General features: G+C 29.7%; 1 protein-coding gene across 3 annotated transcripts in view; it reads left to right on the top strand.

The window, feature by feature from the left end:
- Positions 1-19,300, top strand: part of LOC108686645 (tyrosine-protein phosphatase 69D-like) — a 54,972-nt gene that overhangs the window by 1,464 nt on the left and 34,208 nt on the right. For 2 of the 3 annotated variants that reach the window (XR_001931716.1, XM_018192075.1), the window contains exons 2-3: positions 15,899-16,037; positions 17,999-18,310. Coding sequence is in view for 2 of the 3 variants with exons in the window: in XM_018192075.1 (XP_018047564.1) it covers positions 15,899-16,037; positions 17,999-18,310 (451 nt within the window). In the remaining variant the exon portion in view is untranslated. The remainder of the gene's footprint in view (positions 1-15,898; positions 16,038-17,998; positions 18,311-19,300) is intronic. The other variant, XM_018192076.1, reaches the window with a different exon arrangement.

Raw genomic sequence — 19,300 nt, 5'->3', positions numbered from 1 at the left:
AAAGTTGATTGAATTATATCATTGCATTTAGACGGTTTAAACACGATTTGTGAAAATTTTCGAACTTTCATTATAACTCACTCTAAAATAATAATTATAAATTTTTATTTGTAATTATTCAAAGTATATCTCTTCGAAAAAATATTTGCAATGGTTGTAGCTTTAGGAAACTCTTGAAAGTTTTCCTATGAAATGAAATGACCTTGGTAGAAGTTTTTTTAATATCCTAAATAAGATTGAACTACTCTTTCTTTAACTTCATTTTTAATTTTAGAACAAAAAATATAATGCCAAATCTGATGAATATGGAAAATAATTAAGAACTGATTTGAAAGCAAGCACTTGTGAATCGGAGTATGGGAGCGACTCATCTTTCTCGCTTTTCTCACTTTTTTAGAAACCTCTCTTTTTCTTACTTTTCTACAAAAACTCACTTTTCTCACTTTTTTGTATAGGCACATTACTGTTCATAAATTCCGGAACGTTTGTAATTGTCTTGCATTTTACAAAAACTTAAATATCTCGATAAAAAAAAGAGAGAAATTTTGGAGAAATTTTAAAAAATACAATGTAAAGGCAAAAACACCATTCAAAATGATGTTCGAATTTTGTATTTGCGATATTTTTTTCCTGAATTATATGAAATTGAAAATTGATTTTAATATTTTTTATTATTTATTGAAGCGCTGCATGAAACTTCGTCGGATAAAATTTAACAAATAAGCATTTTAAAGTAGACTTTTTAAGTTTTTTAATGAAAAAAATTGATATGATTTTTTGCATAGATATTGAATTTTTATTCCATAAAATTTTATTGTGTAAAAATTTACTTTTTCTAAAATGTTTTTAATTTCGATACTAAAAGTTTGTGAAAAAAAATAAAAAGATATAAAAAAACGCTTGTATTTTGCAAAGCAAGTATAATAAAGTAACAAAATAATTTATAATCGAGCAATTTGAGGTTATTAACAATGTATTAAGAATTTATTATACGAAGAACATATAATATTGATATATAAAATTGAATTCAGAACATACAGATCCTTTTTAGTAATGATATGAAAAAAATGGTTGACATTACTCAAATGATTAACATTACTCAAATGATTAACATTACGTATATAGTTCGTTGCAATGGAACATTTCAAATGATTGTAAACGAAGCGATATGTCCTTAAACCTTGAACTCCTGTTTTCAATGTGAGCAATTCAATGAATTCATCATTTTGGATAATGTTTGTCAATATTCAGTGTTGGAAAGTGAATCTGAAATTGAAGTCCCGATTATATTTTATATGAAAATACAGATCATAAAATAAAATAAAAAGAGAAAAAATGTTTATTACAATACAATATGATTGATTCATATAATTTTATCAAATTTTTATAAAAACTGTTTCAAACGTTAATTTTATAAAAATTGTTAACGATCGAGAAAAAATGTTTAAAGCTCTATTTTTTGTCTTTTAAATGTATTTTTGGAAACTTCTACGATTTTTTTCACCGAGATATTTAAGTTTCTGTAAATTGTAAGAAAATTGCAAATACTTTTATATTTCTGAATTTATGAACGTAATATTATATATCAATACTAAAATTAAAAAAAATAAAAAAGGATATAGCACAGATATGTACATGAAAAGAGCTCTTATACCAATTTAGACTTAACGTACGTCGATTGTTAGACTTTTATGAAAGAAAAGTTTTCACCCCTTAATTTTAGATAGTATTGCGATAATGATAATCAAAAACATTTTTTATCGTAATTTTTTTTCTAATCCACGAAAAATTATAAAAATATCAGATGTTTCAGTCATCAAGAAACATTTTTAATAATTCACTAAGTTTATTAGTTAATTGTCAATGTTTAAATGAAAATCAAGTGATTTTATGTTTTTTTTTGTGATAATATCTTTCCAACATTATTTACTTCAAATTATTGGGAGCGCATAGTGTAATAATACACATCCACTCACATCGGCCAGTGCTTAATAATTTTTCATTGTTTTATTAATGAGAAATATTTTATTTCAAATTGGCCAATTAGTGATGTGAAACCTTTCCAAATTATTTTAAACTTTTGAAATAAACGTTAATAAGAAAAAATTGAAAATATGAAAGTTTTCGCACAAAAGTTTTTGCACAAAAGTACATTATTTATTTACACTTTTTATAATTGACAGTTATAAACTTCTAATTTTTTAAAAATTAGAATTTCTATTTTATAAATCTGTAAAAAATACTAGGAATATTTTCCGGTATTTTTTATTGTCAACTTTTAATACCAGAACATCGCTTCTTTATAATTTTTCGTGAATTATAAAAATAGGAAAAAATTATTATACAAAATTTGTTTTATTATCATTGTTGCAATTGTAAAAATAAGAAGTAAAAATTTTTTTTTCATAATTTAACAATCGATATATATCAAGTCTAATTTTGTACAGAGGCAGTTTTTATATACATATCTTGCTACATATTTTATTGATTTTATTTCTAAAATTTAATTTTTTGAGAAGATACTGAAAAAAATCTTCAAATTTTCTAGAAATACTTATTTTTTAATCTTAAGAAAGTTTATCTTTTTTTTATCAATTCTATTTTCACAGTGGGGCAATGTCTAATGCTGCCCCAATTTGTTAATTCTTTGCGAATAGAATTGGTTCAACTGTGCAAAATAGGCATTCATCTCTCTGATTTTCCACGAATTTTTCAAATCATCCTGTGTATGTCTATGCCGTAATCTCGCAAACACAATAGAGTAGTAAGCCTTAAGTCTTAAGGAATTGACCAATCATCGATTATTCTTTTCACATTCGACTGTAATTGATTAATTTTCTAAGGTTTAACGCTTACTACTTTATTGTGTTTGCAGACTAAAGCGTCTCTGAAATGGCAACATTGCAGCTGGTTACCGTATATTGTGCGTAAGCGCTAAGTCGTATTTATGTAGATAAATGCTGTATGAAGAAAGTTTCGGAAATTTTTGGTATAAACATACGTATTATATAAAGCAGCCTTTAATGTGTACTAATCCAGTAGTGGTTAATCCAATGCTCAAATAATCGTGAATTCACTTTTAAACAGATTCTCTTGTTTCTTGATGTAAAGAAAGCGTGACTGGTGTTATTGTTTTACCCAGATAGAGATAATTCGCCTGTGACTAAACAGAACTCATTTCTTATTTCGCTGAAAAACCTAATTCCAATGTTGATTCCAGCTAAACTCAAACGCTCATCTACTCGTGTCACGATTTCATGATCGTCGCGTACCATCCACAACCCGTTTCCCGCTTAACATTGGCAATTAAGCCGATCAAAATTCGTTATAATCGTACTGCACTCGGTGTACGTTTTTGGCGACGTTAATTACATGCCAGGTGGTTGTCGAGAATTAGAGAGACAGAAGAGAAGAGTCTTTATTTAATGCGCCAACTCCGCGAGAATCCTCTTTGTGGCTCGCGAATGAAAATAACTGCTCGCGCAGATATGTATACTTGAGTATACATATCCGCGAGCCGGACACCGACATTGAACTGGTTTAGGAAAATGTATGTATTTATATATGTATGTAAGTATATAAGCTGTTTAATAATAGGCGATCATTTTGTGATAATATTGCTCGTGAAAAAAACGATCTTAAAAAACATTCCAAACATTGATTGCTTTCAAGCATTTATTATTTAAGAATTATACTATATAATAACGAATTATATTATAGAGATAAATGCATATGGATAATGTCACCGATGTGAACCTGGCACTCAACTTTGTCAAAAATAAAAATTAATACCGCAGGCCAATTGTACTTGTATGTACCAATCATTATTTCGTTTGTATCTCAAACAGTTAAACAAAAAGTGAAAAATAAAAAATGGCCAGCGCGCAACTTTAAGATTTTTAAATTTCATTTATGCCATTCGAGAATTGTTTGTACCCGTTTGTACCTCTCCTACTTTCGTTTGTACCTCAAAGGGTTTAGAGATACAGCGCGTTTCAGTTTTTGCGCGATCCCTGTAAAACAAACTTAGCCAATTTTCAAGATATCGAAATGAGAAAATCATTTGTACCCATTTGTATCTCTCCTACTTTCGTTTGTACCTCAAAGAGTTCGAAAATACGATTTCAAAATTTCGAAAATGCGCCAAGAGGAGAAGTTGATCATTTTTAAAGACATCGAAATGGAACTAACGGCGAAAGGTGAGGTGACAAACGATTCTCTTTCGAATGCCATTGATCTCATTTCTATATCTTGAAAATTGGCTAAGTTTGCTATATATATGGGTCGCACAAAAACTGAAACGCGCTGTATCTCCGAATCCTTTGAGGTACAAACGAAAGTAGGAGAGGTACAAACGGGTACAAAAGATTCTCTTTTGAATGGCATAAATGAAATTAAAAAATCTTAAAGCGCGCTGGCCATTTTTTATTTTTCACTTTTTGTTTAACTGTTTGAAGTACAAACGGTGGTATTAATTTTTATTTTTGATAAAGTTGAGCGCCAGGTTCACATCGGTGATAATGTCCAGGGTTGTTAGCGATTGGAGAAATCAAGAAAAGTCAGGGAAATTATTGTCAATGAATTATTAACCTAAAATTAAATTATTGTAAAATTCTAAGTTTATAAACTTTACTTCTTTAAAAATTATGACAGAATTTTTAAAATTTTATAAAGAAGCAATGCAGGTTTTTTTTTTAATTTTACAATGAGCAATTTGCAGACAATTAATGAATGTTGTTAAAAAGAAAAAAAACTTAATTTTGCAAAAGTCAAAATATGTATGAATTAATGTGTGATGAATATTTCATAAATCATTTCTAATTAAAATTAATTAAAATGATAATCAGAATATACAGTATTTTAATGAAATGATTAAATCTCAATAAGCAGTGTGCAAAACAAGGATATAATCCTATTTTCCATAATTTATTTGTTTTTTTGCGTATCGCGTATCAGTAGTCATTCTACTTAACACTGGCTGTGTTCCACTTAACGCTCACAACGCTTGCGAACATCGTTTGTCCTTGTTTAATTTGATAAACGATAAGGATGAAATGATTCTACGTCCAGTGACATCACGTTGGTGTCGCGCGCAACATCGAAGAAAAATGCTAGTTGCATATCGTTCGTGTTGTGTAAAATTAGTTAGTTTGTACAAAACAACAATTAGTTGCACAACAATCACATTAATCAGATTTTTATTCGAATGTCAAAAGTGTTACGTTTGCAACACTCATTGTAAGTCGTATTATATTGTATATTATAATTTATATAATTGTTATTATTTAAGTTAAATAATTTTTTGATTTATTGTTTGTATTATAATCATGACTTTTCTAAACAAAAGTACACGTAATATCTGATACAAAGTATATGTATCTAACCTAATATGACAAGAGTATACAGCGTATGTACACAAATAACTTCTCATACCTTTTCAAGCCTTCTTATTATTTCTCACACCTTCTCATTTTTTTTCTTATGCTTTCTGATTTCCGATACATGCAACTTTGAATCGGTAGTTATTTATGTCCCCATGTGTATATCAACAAAGCGAAGTTATAATACGCTACTATAAATTTTATGAAAAACTTTGTTTATTTTCCATTATATTTTATTGTACTAATAATTGTATTGTTTTATAAAATAAAATATTTTAATTTTTTCTTTATTTTTATTCAAAGAATTTTCCAAGTTTTAGTTAGAGAATTTTTTCAAAAAGTGACCGGGAAAACCGGGAAAGTCAGGGAAATTTTTTTTCTTTTTCGCTAACAATCCTGAATGAAGATTCAATCTTTGTGAAAATTTTAGATAAATGTTGTCTTGATAGAATCTCGATACATTAAACGGGATGATAATTTTGAATTAGGCAAGACTGATGAGATAACACGCATCATTCGATTAAATTTTAGATAAGGAGGATTTGTCGAATGTGTTTATTATCGCACGCACATTATGCATATGTCGCGTTATCATTTACAGTCGAATTTTTATAAAAGTTAAAAAACTTGTCGGAAGACATGACTTACGGAGATTAAAACAAAAACGGAGGTTAATTTTACGGACTGTATCATCAATCAATGTGTGTACCATTTGCGCGCGCGCGCGCGCGCGCGCGCGTGTGTGTGTGTGTGCGTTGTGTGTGTGTGCGTGATGTGTGTGTGTGTGTGCGCGCGCGCGTGTTATGTATTAAAATGATACTTATATCTGCGGATATGTGAGAATTTGTAGACAATCGCGTATGTATATAATGCGTGCAAGAATCGTAAATGGTGCATATGCGTGTGCGTGAAGCACACGCGGGGATGGTCGTTGACATTGGACATTGTGAAAATAATTCTGCGAGATTCATGAGTACTGAATCCGCTACTTACAATGTTTTCCTTCATTTTTTGCAACATTATATGAGGAATTCTAATTGGATTAAGTCGAGAGATACAATTGAAAGAATTTGGTTGCATTAATTGGAATTCTAGTTGGAAATCAGAATTTTCTAAGGTTTCTAAAGATTTGAATCTATTATAATTTCTGTTGAGATAATTTGATTCATATACGAGAATTTTGATTCATATAATTTAACTAGAATTTTATGATTATATTATTGATATATAGTTCATTTTCAACTAGAAATTTTTTCAGTAGATAGATACACTCACTCTCAAAAAAAAGCGGTAGATTAAAAATTTGGGAAAATTTTACTAAACTTCACATGATTATAATTTGGTAAACAATGAAAATAAAAATATGTTTAAAAATGCAAAATGAAATTTGAAATGTCTACTTTAAGAATATTTGAATGAGTATAGTATTAGATTATTATTTTCAAAACGGTGGATGATAAAGTGAGAAAATATAAAATTGATAATCAAAAGTCCAGATTTACAATAATGCATGGCAATGCGTCAGATGTCACAGCTTAATGGGACAAAACGTGAAAGTATAGAATTTTATCTTTAAATTGTTTTTTTATCAAGCTTGACACGATAATTTTTCGCTGAGTTATTCCGAATTTAAGATATCGCTGTCATTAGCTTAAATTATGATTGTATTTCTTTCTAATATGAATATATAGAGTTTGATTGGTCATTGTGTATATGTGTATATGTATGATTGTGTGTACGTGCGTGTGTGCGCGCGTACGTCCTAATTAAGAAATATAACGGATTATATGAATGAGATAATACGCGCACGAAGTCATACACTATTAATGTACACGCACAGACGCACGCATGTACGCAAATGGTACACACATTGATGATACAGTCAAGTACAAGACATTTCGATCAGTCAAATTCCATACACTCACCCAGCAAAAATTGATTTTAGCTATTCTACAGATGTACGTCGATGGATTTTCAAATATCTAGAGTATTCCAAGAAACTTAGGAAGTATTTAGGATATATTAGGATGTTGATATATCTGCTTATTCTACATCCATACTATGTATTATCGTTTAGATATCAATAACAATATAATGATAAACGGGCAAATCAGAGTCGATTTTTTTTTTAATGTGAACATATAAACATTATTAATAAGAGGTAAATACATACATAATAGAATCTAGAAATATTATTACATGTTTCAGCTCTTATATTGAGCCATCTTCAGATATTATCCTTCTCTCGCTTTACATTTTAATTTCTATCGTCAAAGAGATAAAAAACATGATGTGTTCCAATTTATGTAGCGATCTTGATGACTGTTACTTGAGAGAGTTACTTGTCCGTACTCACAAATGATTAGATGGTTACGGAATTTCATGATGTTCTGATCAGAAAGACAAAATTCATTCGCCAATAAATAGATAAATAATTTGATAATTCTTTAGAAAAATTATCTTTCAGTAAAAAGTAAGTAAACAACATCATCTTGATGAAACATCATCATCATGATCGTAGCTATTGTTTCGTAGGATGAATACTTCGTCAAAATCATTATTTAAAATATTTGTATAAAATATAGTTACAAAAATGTCAGTCAAATAGTGATGATAAATATACTTCATTAAATATATTAATGAAGCTCAATACAGAACATTATATTGCAGTGATGGGATCGAGGGCTTATGCGGATAAGATTCATAAACCGTCTTTTTAGGATTGTATTTTCAATAGATAGTCCGTTATACTCATTAGCCTCATATCTACACAACATCATGTTTGAAACAATTCTTAAAACTGAGAGTTATTGTACATAAAAAATAGCTTTTGACTAGTTAAAAATCTAAAAGGAATAAAAATGGAGGATAATTTTAAATTAATCTCACTAAATGTTGTCTCTCTTTACCAACATCCCATTAGACATGGCTATTGTGTAAATGAAAATTGGAATTTTATCTCCAAAAATGTAACTTACCCAAGACAGAGTTTCTAACGGTTCATTCTAGATTCAACATATTTCTTATTCGATAATACTATTTATAAACAGAATTTCAGCACGCCCATGGGATCTCCGTTATCGCCCATCATTGCAGACAACACTCTAATAATGCAAAAATTAGAGAAAACGTCATTTATAATAGTCATTTCTTTTCGATACGTTGACGATTTATTTCCTTCTTCTGAAATTAATCTGAAATTAATATTTCTATGATTGTTTTAATTCTTTTCACCCACAATTATTTAAAAGTGGGTTCAGATTTTTTAAAATTTCTTGATGTCACGATCATGATCAAAAAAGAGCATCTAACCTTTGATTAATATTAAAAACTAATGTTTTCGGGACGGTTTTTAAACTTTTAAAATTTTCTAAATTTTTTTAATCATCCTGTTTTCCAGAAAAAAGGGAATTTTTAATTTAGTTAGTTGACAGAGCTTTACTATTGTCTGATTTGGAATTTTATTAAAAAAAACATTCTCATATTAATTACTAACATACTCATTGAGAATGATTATCCTCTAAGATTCGTTTTTTTTTTTATATAGTCAATAGAATCAGAAACATACAACGTGGAGGAGCAGCGGAACATGATTGTAATAATGAAAACGAGGCATCAAATGTTGCTATATCTTGATTCACTGTATCATTTGTTCCATCGATAATCGACAAATTCCATAAGTTTAATAGGACATTAAAATCTTGTATTATAACTCGAATAAATTGAATAAATTTATCAAGGTGCAAAAGGATTCTAAACCAGATCTTACAAAGAACAATGTTGTATACAAAATCATATGCAATTATTGTAATCATATGTCGGACAAATGTCGGATAGACAACTTAAAACCAGAATTGCAGAACACCGCAATCATATTCGTTGGAATATATACATCTACCTGTTCTGTAATCACCGAACATAGAATGCAGATGACAGATGATTTTGACTGGAATAAGATATTAGATGAATTGTGTAATAAATATTTAATTTCTGAGATGTTTAATTAAAAAACAAAAAAAAACAGTCTCAATCTTCAAACTGACAGGTCTTCATAAAGCGTATATCTAATGTAAATAAAATTTGACTTTGTTCTTAGTTAATCGTTTTGTCAATCTATTAGTCGTTCCTCAGATAATAACGATCTGCCATATCGTTAACATAATGTCAAAATAATATCTCTGGAGAATTCGTTCTTTGCATAAAATTAATTTATCCTCATACGGACTATAAAGTATATTTATCGTCACTATCTGACTAATGTTTTTGTCATTATATTTTATACATTTTTAAATAATGATTTTGACAAATTGTTCATCCTATGAAACAATAACTGGGATCATGATAGTGAATGTTTCGAGATGATGTTGTTTACTTACTTTTTACTGAAAGATAATTTTTCTAAAGAATTATCAAATTATTTATCTATTTATTAGCGAATGAATTTTGTTTTTCTGATCAGAACATCATGAAATTCCGTAGCCATCTAATCATTTGTGAGTACGGACAAGTAACTCTCTCAAGTAACAGTCATCAAGATCGCTACATAAATTGGAACACATCATGTTTTTTATCTCTTTGACGATAGAAATTAAAATGTAAAGCGAGAGAAGGATAATATCTGAAGATGGCTCAATATAAGAGCTGAAACATGTAATAATATTTCTAGATTCTATTATGTATTTAACTCTTATTAATAATTTTTATACGTTTACATTTTTAAAAAATCGACTCTTTGCCTGTATCGTTATATTGTTTATTGTTATATTGTTATTGAATTTATAAGAATGATTATTGATTCTTGATTATTTTAAATCGTTTAGATATTATTAGGCTGTTTCTGGATGACCAAATTTCTGTCTTTATCCAATCATTCTAAAATGTTTTTTAGAATGATTAACTCTTGTAGAAAAATACTATTGAACACTATTAGCGCACAGTACTTTAGAGGTATTTACTTTTTTTCAAGAGTAATCTATGATACAAAATGCAGAAAATAAGTAATTAGTATGTGATTAGAAACTATGAATACGTCTATTTAAAAAAAGCTCTTTCAGAGACATGATGAGATGCATACTCTGATCGAGCTAAGAGTAAGTAACTAACTCCATTAGCATATGCCTCTTTATAGAGATCCGCGTCATTTTTTTATTATGGAAAACGAGTTCATCTCACGGCGGTACTATGTTACTTGGCGGTATACGTATGCCTACTGATATCTGCTAAGCAAGCAGAGCAGTGATCGCCATAAGATGAACTCGTTTTCCCTAAGAAGAAAATAATCCCTATAAAGAGGTATATGTAAATAAAGTTCGAATAACATTGTTATCAAAATGACGTCTGTAACGTTATTTTGATGTCAAAAAATCAAAAATTATAACAATTTTTTACTGAAAGACTGTTAAATATCGATTATATCTTTAACTTTTTCTTTAAAGCGGAAATGTGGAAAGTGAATATTTTTATGTGTACATACAGGATGCGTCCGGATTAAAATCCGGACAAATCGAACAATTTCTTTAAACAAAATGTTTTTAATGAAAAATTAAATATTACGAAACATCCTTTTACATGGCACTTGCGGGATCTCTGTAGAGCACAATTATTCGATATATCCATTAACTTGACGGCCTCTAGTCTCGGTCTGAAGCATTCGCACGCACGCTGTAATGTAGCGCTGTCCATGCCAACGAATGCTGCCTCATAGCGATCCTTAATGACATCACATGGAATGCCGAGACTTGTTTGTGACCCTTTCAACTACGCTCCATACATAGTAGTCCAAGGGATTTAAATCTGAACTGTTGGGAGGCCAGAATTCCTTGACCAAAACATATCGACGTTGTCTGACGAGCCAATTTTGAATGACTCGTATGAGCCGGTGCACCTGCTGAAAAACATATGGCCTTCCGGACGCCAAAGTTTTCACTACATTCATCAGAATGCGCAAATACACTTTTTTGTGACAGTTTCCTCTTTTTTAAAAAAATATAAGCGTGGCGACGTTACCTTCACTAGTGACACAATACTTAGCACGTGAACATTGGCCGGAAATTTCGTTCTGGCAACAACAGGAACATCCCCGGATAGGCGAGCCATCGATTATTCCTCCGGTTGATTTTGGCACAAATTTTTTGAAAAGAACCTAATTCGTCCCGACGCTTCGTTTTTCAAAGAACACAATAGGTCGCAGCGAGCGCGCGCGCGCGCGCACACACACACACACACACGCACGCACGCACACACACACACACACACACACACACACACACACACACACACACACACGAGTGTTACCAAAATCTGGACAAATTTCAATTTAAATTTTCTGCTATATTGCTTCCGCCAAAGATTGTTGTTGGTCTGAGAAAGCCTGATGCTTCTAGTAAACAGTCACATTCTCAAAATGGCCGCGATGTTAAAACCAAGTGTGGAGTATAATCGAAGAGCCGCGATCATCGAAGGCCTTTGCTGGGCGCTCAGCAACGGAAATAAATTCGGTTCTTTGGATACTCGAGATCAACCGTTTATGACGATGTTTATATATATATATAATTAGACTACAAGAAAAAGAAAATTTTTTTTAAGCGGCCTCTCAGCTCAAAAGCTTTCATTTCATGCCAAAAGAACATGCCTAAATTTTTATCAAAAAATATTAAGATTTAGAGGTTGCTAGTGAATGATTTTTAAATCAAAGTTTCGATTTAATACATGTTTGATTTGATTAAATCGGATTTTAAATGGCATTATATGTTTTTTGGCGCTGAATACAATGCAATTACTTAGATTTAGTTCTACGATATATGCCTTAAGAAATACCCAATTAATTAAAAACTCTATATTAGAAAATAAAATGAGTACATGCAAAATAATACAAAAAAAATAATTTATTAATTGAAATAAACTACATATTATGTAGTACATTTTTTGTGTTATGTACTTATTTCATTTTCTAATAAAGAGTTTTTTATTGTCAAATTGAGGCATTTGATTTGAGGCTGTCTAAACCACAAAGCGATATACTTTAGAACTTTTTTAAGAATAGAAACGAAATTTTTTTTATTCTTAAAAATGGTTTACAATCCAGTTAAATGCAACTTTTAAAGGTTCTGTAGGAGATCTAGAGAAAATTTCAATTGGATTTTGTTCTGAGTGAACAGACCTGCAATTTGAAAAGAGTAACGACTTATTTGAACGATTAGAACCTTGCTAAAATCGACTTTGAACTCGAATTTGGTAATTTTTTCACATTAATCGGGTTATATTTCTTAAGGCGTATATTGCATCGCGTTCAGCGACCAAAGACATACAATATCACGTTTAATCCGGATTAAACTATTTTTGAGTTAAATCAAACATGTATATATTAAAAAAAATCGGAATTTTTATTTAAAAATCGTTTATTAGTGACCTTTAAATCTTAATATTTTTTAATAAAGATTTAGGTGTTCTTTTGATACGAAATGGAAACTTTTGAGCTGAGAGACCAATTGAAAAAAAAACTTTTTTTGTCTATTATACATATATGTTATTATTATACATATATGTTTTTTGTGTATACATACCCAAAAAATTTTCATTTTTCACGTTTCCGCCCTAAGGAAAAAGTTATATAATTGACCTCCTGTTCACTCATCATTACTTACTCACTCTATCTAACTACACTTACTCTGATTGTGATGCAAGAAATCAGAAAATACACAATAAAAATTGCAGGGTATAATAAAATAAAAAATTTTCATTAAAACAATACTTACAATCGATTTTATAAAATCGAATATATCGAACTCCTTTTGCTTTGTCAATTAATAAATAATTATACCTATTTAAAAATAAATTATGCACAACAAAAAAACAAAATAAGCTATAGCTGTAACTGTCTCAAATTATATAACATATATAAAAATAAATGTGATTAAAATTAATATTACAATGAAACCGGGCAAAAGAGTTAATACACAGTTGTTATTTTTGTGTCTATTATACAAAAATTTTTTTTCTATTTATTCATACAATATACAATAATTAATCAATTATGATCAATTATTGTATATGATCAAATATGATTAAATTTTTCTTGAAACAAAGGATAGTTTTCAGTATGTCTATGTGGGTAATATATTATATATATTAGGTGTGCAACTTTGCTTCCGTCATTTTCCTATAGATGGCTTTAGCGGTAAGTGGTGGTCGAAATAAATAGATCATAGACGTCATACAATAAACCTGGGCATCTGTCAACATAACCCCATAGAAACATTAATTGATTTGTGTCTGCATCATAAAGTTATTCTCGATTGAAAATGTCAGTTTACGAGCCAAATTCTCGTCATTTGCGGGAGGGTTTAATTTTTTGCTTCAATATGAAGAAATCTGCGGCTGAGGCTCATCGAATGCTCTCAAATACTTATGGTGAGACCGCTATTAGTGAAAGAACGTGTCGTGAGTGGTTTCAACGCTTCAAAAACGGTGATTTTGACGTCCAAGGTCATGCTCTGTATTTGGTGGGACCAGCTCGGCGTAGTGTATTATGAACTGTTAAAACCGACTGAAACAAGCGATCGGTATCGCAATTGATGCGTTTGAGCCGAGCATTGAAAGACAAACGGTCGCAATATAACGAGAGACACGATAAAGTGATTTTGCAGTATGACAATGCTCGACCCCATGTTGCGAAAGTAGTCAAGACATACTTGGAAACGTTGAAATGGGAAGTCCTACCCCACCTGCCGTATTCTCCAGACGTTGCTCCCTCTGATTATCACTTGTTTCGATCAATGGCACACGGCCTGGCTGAGCACTTCCGGTTCTTATGAAGAAGTAAAAAATTGGATCGATTCGTGGATAGTCTCAAAAGATGACCAGTTTTTTCGACGCGGGATTCGTACGCTACCCGAAAGATGGGAGAAAGTAGTGGCCAGCGATGGACAATACTTTGAATCATAAATGTATAACCAGTTTTTTATAAATATATATATAAAGGCTCGAATTTCGGAAAAAACGGCGGAAGCAAAGTTGTACATCTAATATTAAAAAATTAACAAATTAAATCGCAAAGATATGTTCAAAGATATGTATAATACGTAAAATATATAAAATACGTAAATGTATATGACATATATGTGTTGAAAGTTGAAAAATGCAATTTATCAATATAATGATGAAAATTTTTTGAATCAAAATAAGATATTCTAAAGACATTTTATATTAGTACAATGACAATTACAAATGTCCTGAATTGATCATCATATGGACGATTTAATGTTTTGGATCAGAATGAGATCAATCTGATCAAATTAGGATATTTTAAGGAAATACATTGGTATGTGGGCAGTTTATATTATGAAGAATTACAACCATAATTTGAGTTAATGATAGTCTTAAATTTGAGATAACTCAGCAAAAAATTATCGTATCGAACTGAATAAAAAAAACATGTTAAAGACAAAATTCTATACTTTCATGTTGTTCATTAGGCTACGATACCTGATTCATGCCATGTATCATCACATTTGGATGTTAGATTATCAATTTTGTATTTTCTCACTTGGTCATCCGCCATTTTGGCGAAATAATAGTCCAGTGCAATTCTTATTCTTAAAAATATTCTTAAAGTAGATATTTCAAACTTCATTTTGCATTTTTAAACATATTTTTAACTTCATCATTTATTAAGTTGTGATCATTTGAAATTTAGTAAAATTTTCCCAAATTTTTAATGTATCGTTTTTTTTTTAGGAAGTGAGAGTGTATAAGATGAATATAAATCAAAATAAAAATGAAAAAAATAATAAAGTGAGCAATATACAATAAAATATATAAGCTTTATGCTATAAAAATGATAAAAAAAGCAGGTGCACAAATTTGTGAATAAATGTCGCGTGAAAATTAGTCAAAGATGTGCAATGCAAACTAATTACATTATTTATAGCTTATACCTAATGAATAATTATAAAGAAATCCGGGACATAATGAGCACTGCAAGGTTTAAAAAAGTTTTAAACATATTAAAAATAAGCAAATTAATTATTATGCAAACATATTAAAAATAAGCAAATTAATGATATTATACTAAAATATTCTTTACATTATTTACTATACTTTACATTATTTACTATAAGAAAAGCATAAGGTTTACTGCAAGAAAATAGATTAAAAGAACAAAATTATTGTTTTGTTGAAAGTGTGCATTATAATTTATGTTATTTATGTAGAAAAAATGCGGTATCATCCTTGTTTATTTATCAAAAATTAATGTTGAAGATTTCTTAAAAATGACGCGTAGATTATAATATAGATAGGAAAACATTATTGTACTTTTAATTAATAATTTTGTTTCTTGATACATTACAAGATTATAAAAATATTCTGTTATTAAATATAAACGAAAAATATTTCTGTTATTAAAATATAAACGAAAATTAAAATTTTTGTGTAATATCTGTGTAATATTTGTAATTAACAAAATTTGCAAAATATAACATACATTTATAGCATAAAGAAAAAAATTCCATATACAGGATGAGGCATTCATAATCGACGCATTGAAATATCCAGAGAAATATAAAAGATACGGAAAAATGTTTCAAACAAAAGTTATTACTCAGTTGCTAGAAGGAAAGACCTTGATTGGCCTTGAGAAGATGTCCTTAATATCAGGTAAAAGTTACCAAAATTTTTTAAACCCGCACTTTTTGTTTCATATTACATATTGTTTCATGTAGCTGACTTCAAAACTTTTTCCAAAACACCGATGTGAACCTGGGCGCCTAACTTTATCAAAAATAAAAATTAATACCGTAGCGCATTTGTACTTTGTTTGTACTCGTTTATACCTCTTTTATTTTCGTTTGTACCTTAAAGGATTCGGAGATATAATGCTTTTCAATCCTTATATAGCAAACTTAGCCAATTTTCTAAATGGAAATGGGACCAACGGCATTCGAAAGAGAATCGTTTGTACCCGTTCGTACCTCTTACTTTCGTTTGTATCTTAAAGGATTCGGAAATACAGCGCTTTTCAATTTTTGTGCAACGTCTATATAGCGAACTTACAAGGGAAACTTGCGACATGTTAAATTCTGATTTTAATGGAACTTTGTGAACTTGTAACTCATAAAAAGATGAATTTAGAAAATATCAGTTGGAGCGGAAAAACGGTTTGAAAGGGATGACATCACTCCTTACGTGTACAGCGGTTTTCAGCTTTTTCTATTATATCTCGAAAACTATTCAACTAACAAAATGTTTTATACAAAAGTTTTATAATAAAATTATCTCTGTTCATTTACATCAATAATTATTTAAAAAAAATTGTTTACTTTAAAAAAATATTTATTAAAAATATTATTGATATGAATGAATAGAGGTAATTTTGTTGTAAAATTTTTGTATAAAACATTTTTTAATATCTCAAATAGTTTTCGAGATACGAGAACGAAAAGCTCACAAAGTTTCATTAAAATCAGAATTTGACACCTTGCGAGGTTCCCTTATTAGACAATTTTCAATTATATCGATATGGGACTAATGACATTCGAAAGAGAATCGTACACCTGTTTGTTATATGCATATTATAGAATTTCAGAGATAAAAATGCGCTTTTATCAATAAATGTGCATTCTGAATATAGGCCTTACAATAAGATTTCGAATTTTTCTACTCAAGGCGCTATGGTAGAACTCTTTGGGGGACTATCAGAATTTTTTTTAGAATGCTAGATTTCCAAAAAACAAAATTGATATTATTTTTTTAAATTAAAAAGTTTTTTTTAATAATTAAAAGATAATTTTGTTGCATCAGAGATTCTATTATTCGTCAAAAGACATCGAATGGGCTGTTCGATGCTAATGTTAGATGTGAAATTAAGATTCCCAGTTTTCAAAATTATGATTTTTTAAAACAATTATAAAGATTTCAGATTTTCTATTTCATCAAGAATTCTAACTCTAGATCTCGTCGAAAGGAATCTGATGCACTGTTTCGAACTATTCGAGTTTGATATTAATTAAAATAATTTTTTAATTTTTTGAAAAAATAATTTTTTTATATTAGAAACTCTAGTATTCGTTAAAATACATTGAATAGGTTATTCAGAACTATTTGATGTTAATGTTGAACATGAAGTTAACACATTTGCGAAATCTATTTTTTTGGTATTTATGAGCGGAACTCTTTCTAAAAATCATCAGGAACTCTTTCTCTTGTTTTAAAGAATCCAAAACTCTTATCAGAATTCTGATTTCAAAGCATAAGGGTGCCAATTTCACACACTCGAATTATGTCTTGAATTGGTAAGATGTAATTTGTTACGGAATGTGGGAAAGTTTAATACAAATTCTGATGGCGTGATATCTCTTTTGCAATAAATTATTTTAAGATATTCGTTAGTATCTACATTAAATTAATTGCTTATCAAATCGTAGTTTACTAGAATTGAGAATTGTAAAATTTAGGTATTATTAGGTAATATTATTTATTAAAAATAATATTATTAGGCACAAAAATCTACTTTTGGTCTTCTTTGCTTAATTATATTTAAGATAATCTCGTTTATCGAATTTATTTCAAATTTATTGTTTGCATCTGTGAATTGAATACGAAAATGTATTTTCTTATAGGTATAAATAAGTTGGAAATAGCAGCAGCAGAATCCAAGACCGAGCGGACCGCGTCATTGGAGATTCGATCATCACAAGATATCAAGGGTATAGAGGCAGGCAGCACACCGACGTTATTGTGCAAGCTTAACGTGCCGGGTCAAGTCTGGTGGAGCACCGACGGCAGGAACCTCAGCACCATCAATGAGTTTGACTACATCGGACGATTTGATATAAAAAAGGCCAACAGAAATGACACGGGCAACTACAAATGCTCTGCGCAGACTGTTGACGGCGAATTCCTCGAAAAAAACATTCATATCAGAGTGATAGGTAAATGATGAGCTAATAGATAGATGAGCTAATTTAAGTGTCTTTGTTATGCGTGTGTTAGCGCACTTTTACAATATACGTATTTTGGATTTTATAATATTCTCTCATTATTACGCAACAAAAGAGAGACTTATTATTACATAACAAAAGTCAATTTCAATTTATTAAACTCGTTGAAATGGGTATGTGAAGTTAGCAATTATAGTACTCAGGAATTCTGATTAGAATTCCCGTTTCCTTTTGAAGAAGAATTCTATATAATTTATAACAAGAGTTCCGCTTAATGATTATTTTTAAATAATTTAAAAAAAATGATGTTAACTTCTCATAGAAAATCGAGATTGAATAGTTCAATAGCTTCATTTCGTGAATACCTAGAGTTCCTGATGCATAAAAAAAAATTTTGACACAAGGAAATTTATAAAAAAAATTTTTTTATAAAATAGTTCTGTGACATGTTTTCATTATAATAATTTCGAAGAATTCTCAGCGATTAAAACCAACACAGACTCAAAAATAAAAGAGATATATACTTAAAACGAAATTTAAAAAATCGATTGCAGAAATACGTATTTCCTTATATATCCAATCGCTTTGTCACCTAATACTTTTCGAACTCGTCGAGAACTCTAATCAGAACTCTAATCTATACAGAACTCTAATCAGAACTCTTAAAAAATTTTTCAAAATGTCGGATTTAGAAACTTTTTAATGTAGAATTCAAATGTCTCTATATCTCGAAAGCCGTTGGCCCAATCACTTTTTCACCTAATTTTTCGACAGAATTCGACCAGAACTACACAGAATTCTAATCAGAACTATTCTCAAAAAATTTTTCAACGTCGGACTTAGAAAATTTTCAATGTAGAGTTCAAATGTCCCCCTATCTCGAAAACCGTTGGCTTAATCGCTTTTTCACTGAATATTTTTCGTTAGGGTACTGCCCAGAACTCCAATCAGAACTCTAATCAGAAAAATTTTTCGACGTCG

This window comes from Atta colombica, unplaced genomic scaffold, assembly GCF_001594045.1.
Source record: "Atta colombica isolate Treedump-2 unplaced genomic scaffold, Acol1.0 scaffold188, whole genome shotgun sequence".
NCBI lineage: Eukaryota > Metazoa > Arthropoda > Insecta > Hymenoptera > Formicidae > Atta > Atta colombica.
Note: the sequence above shows the minus strand (reverse complement) of the source record. Positions and strands in the feature narration are given on the sequence as shown.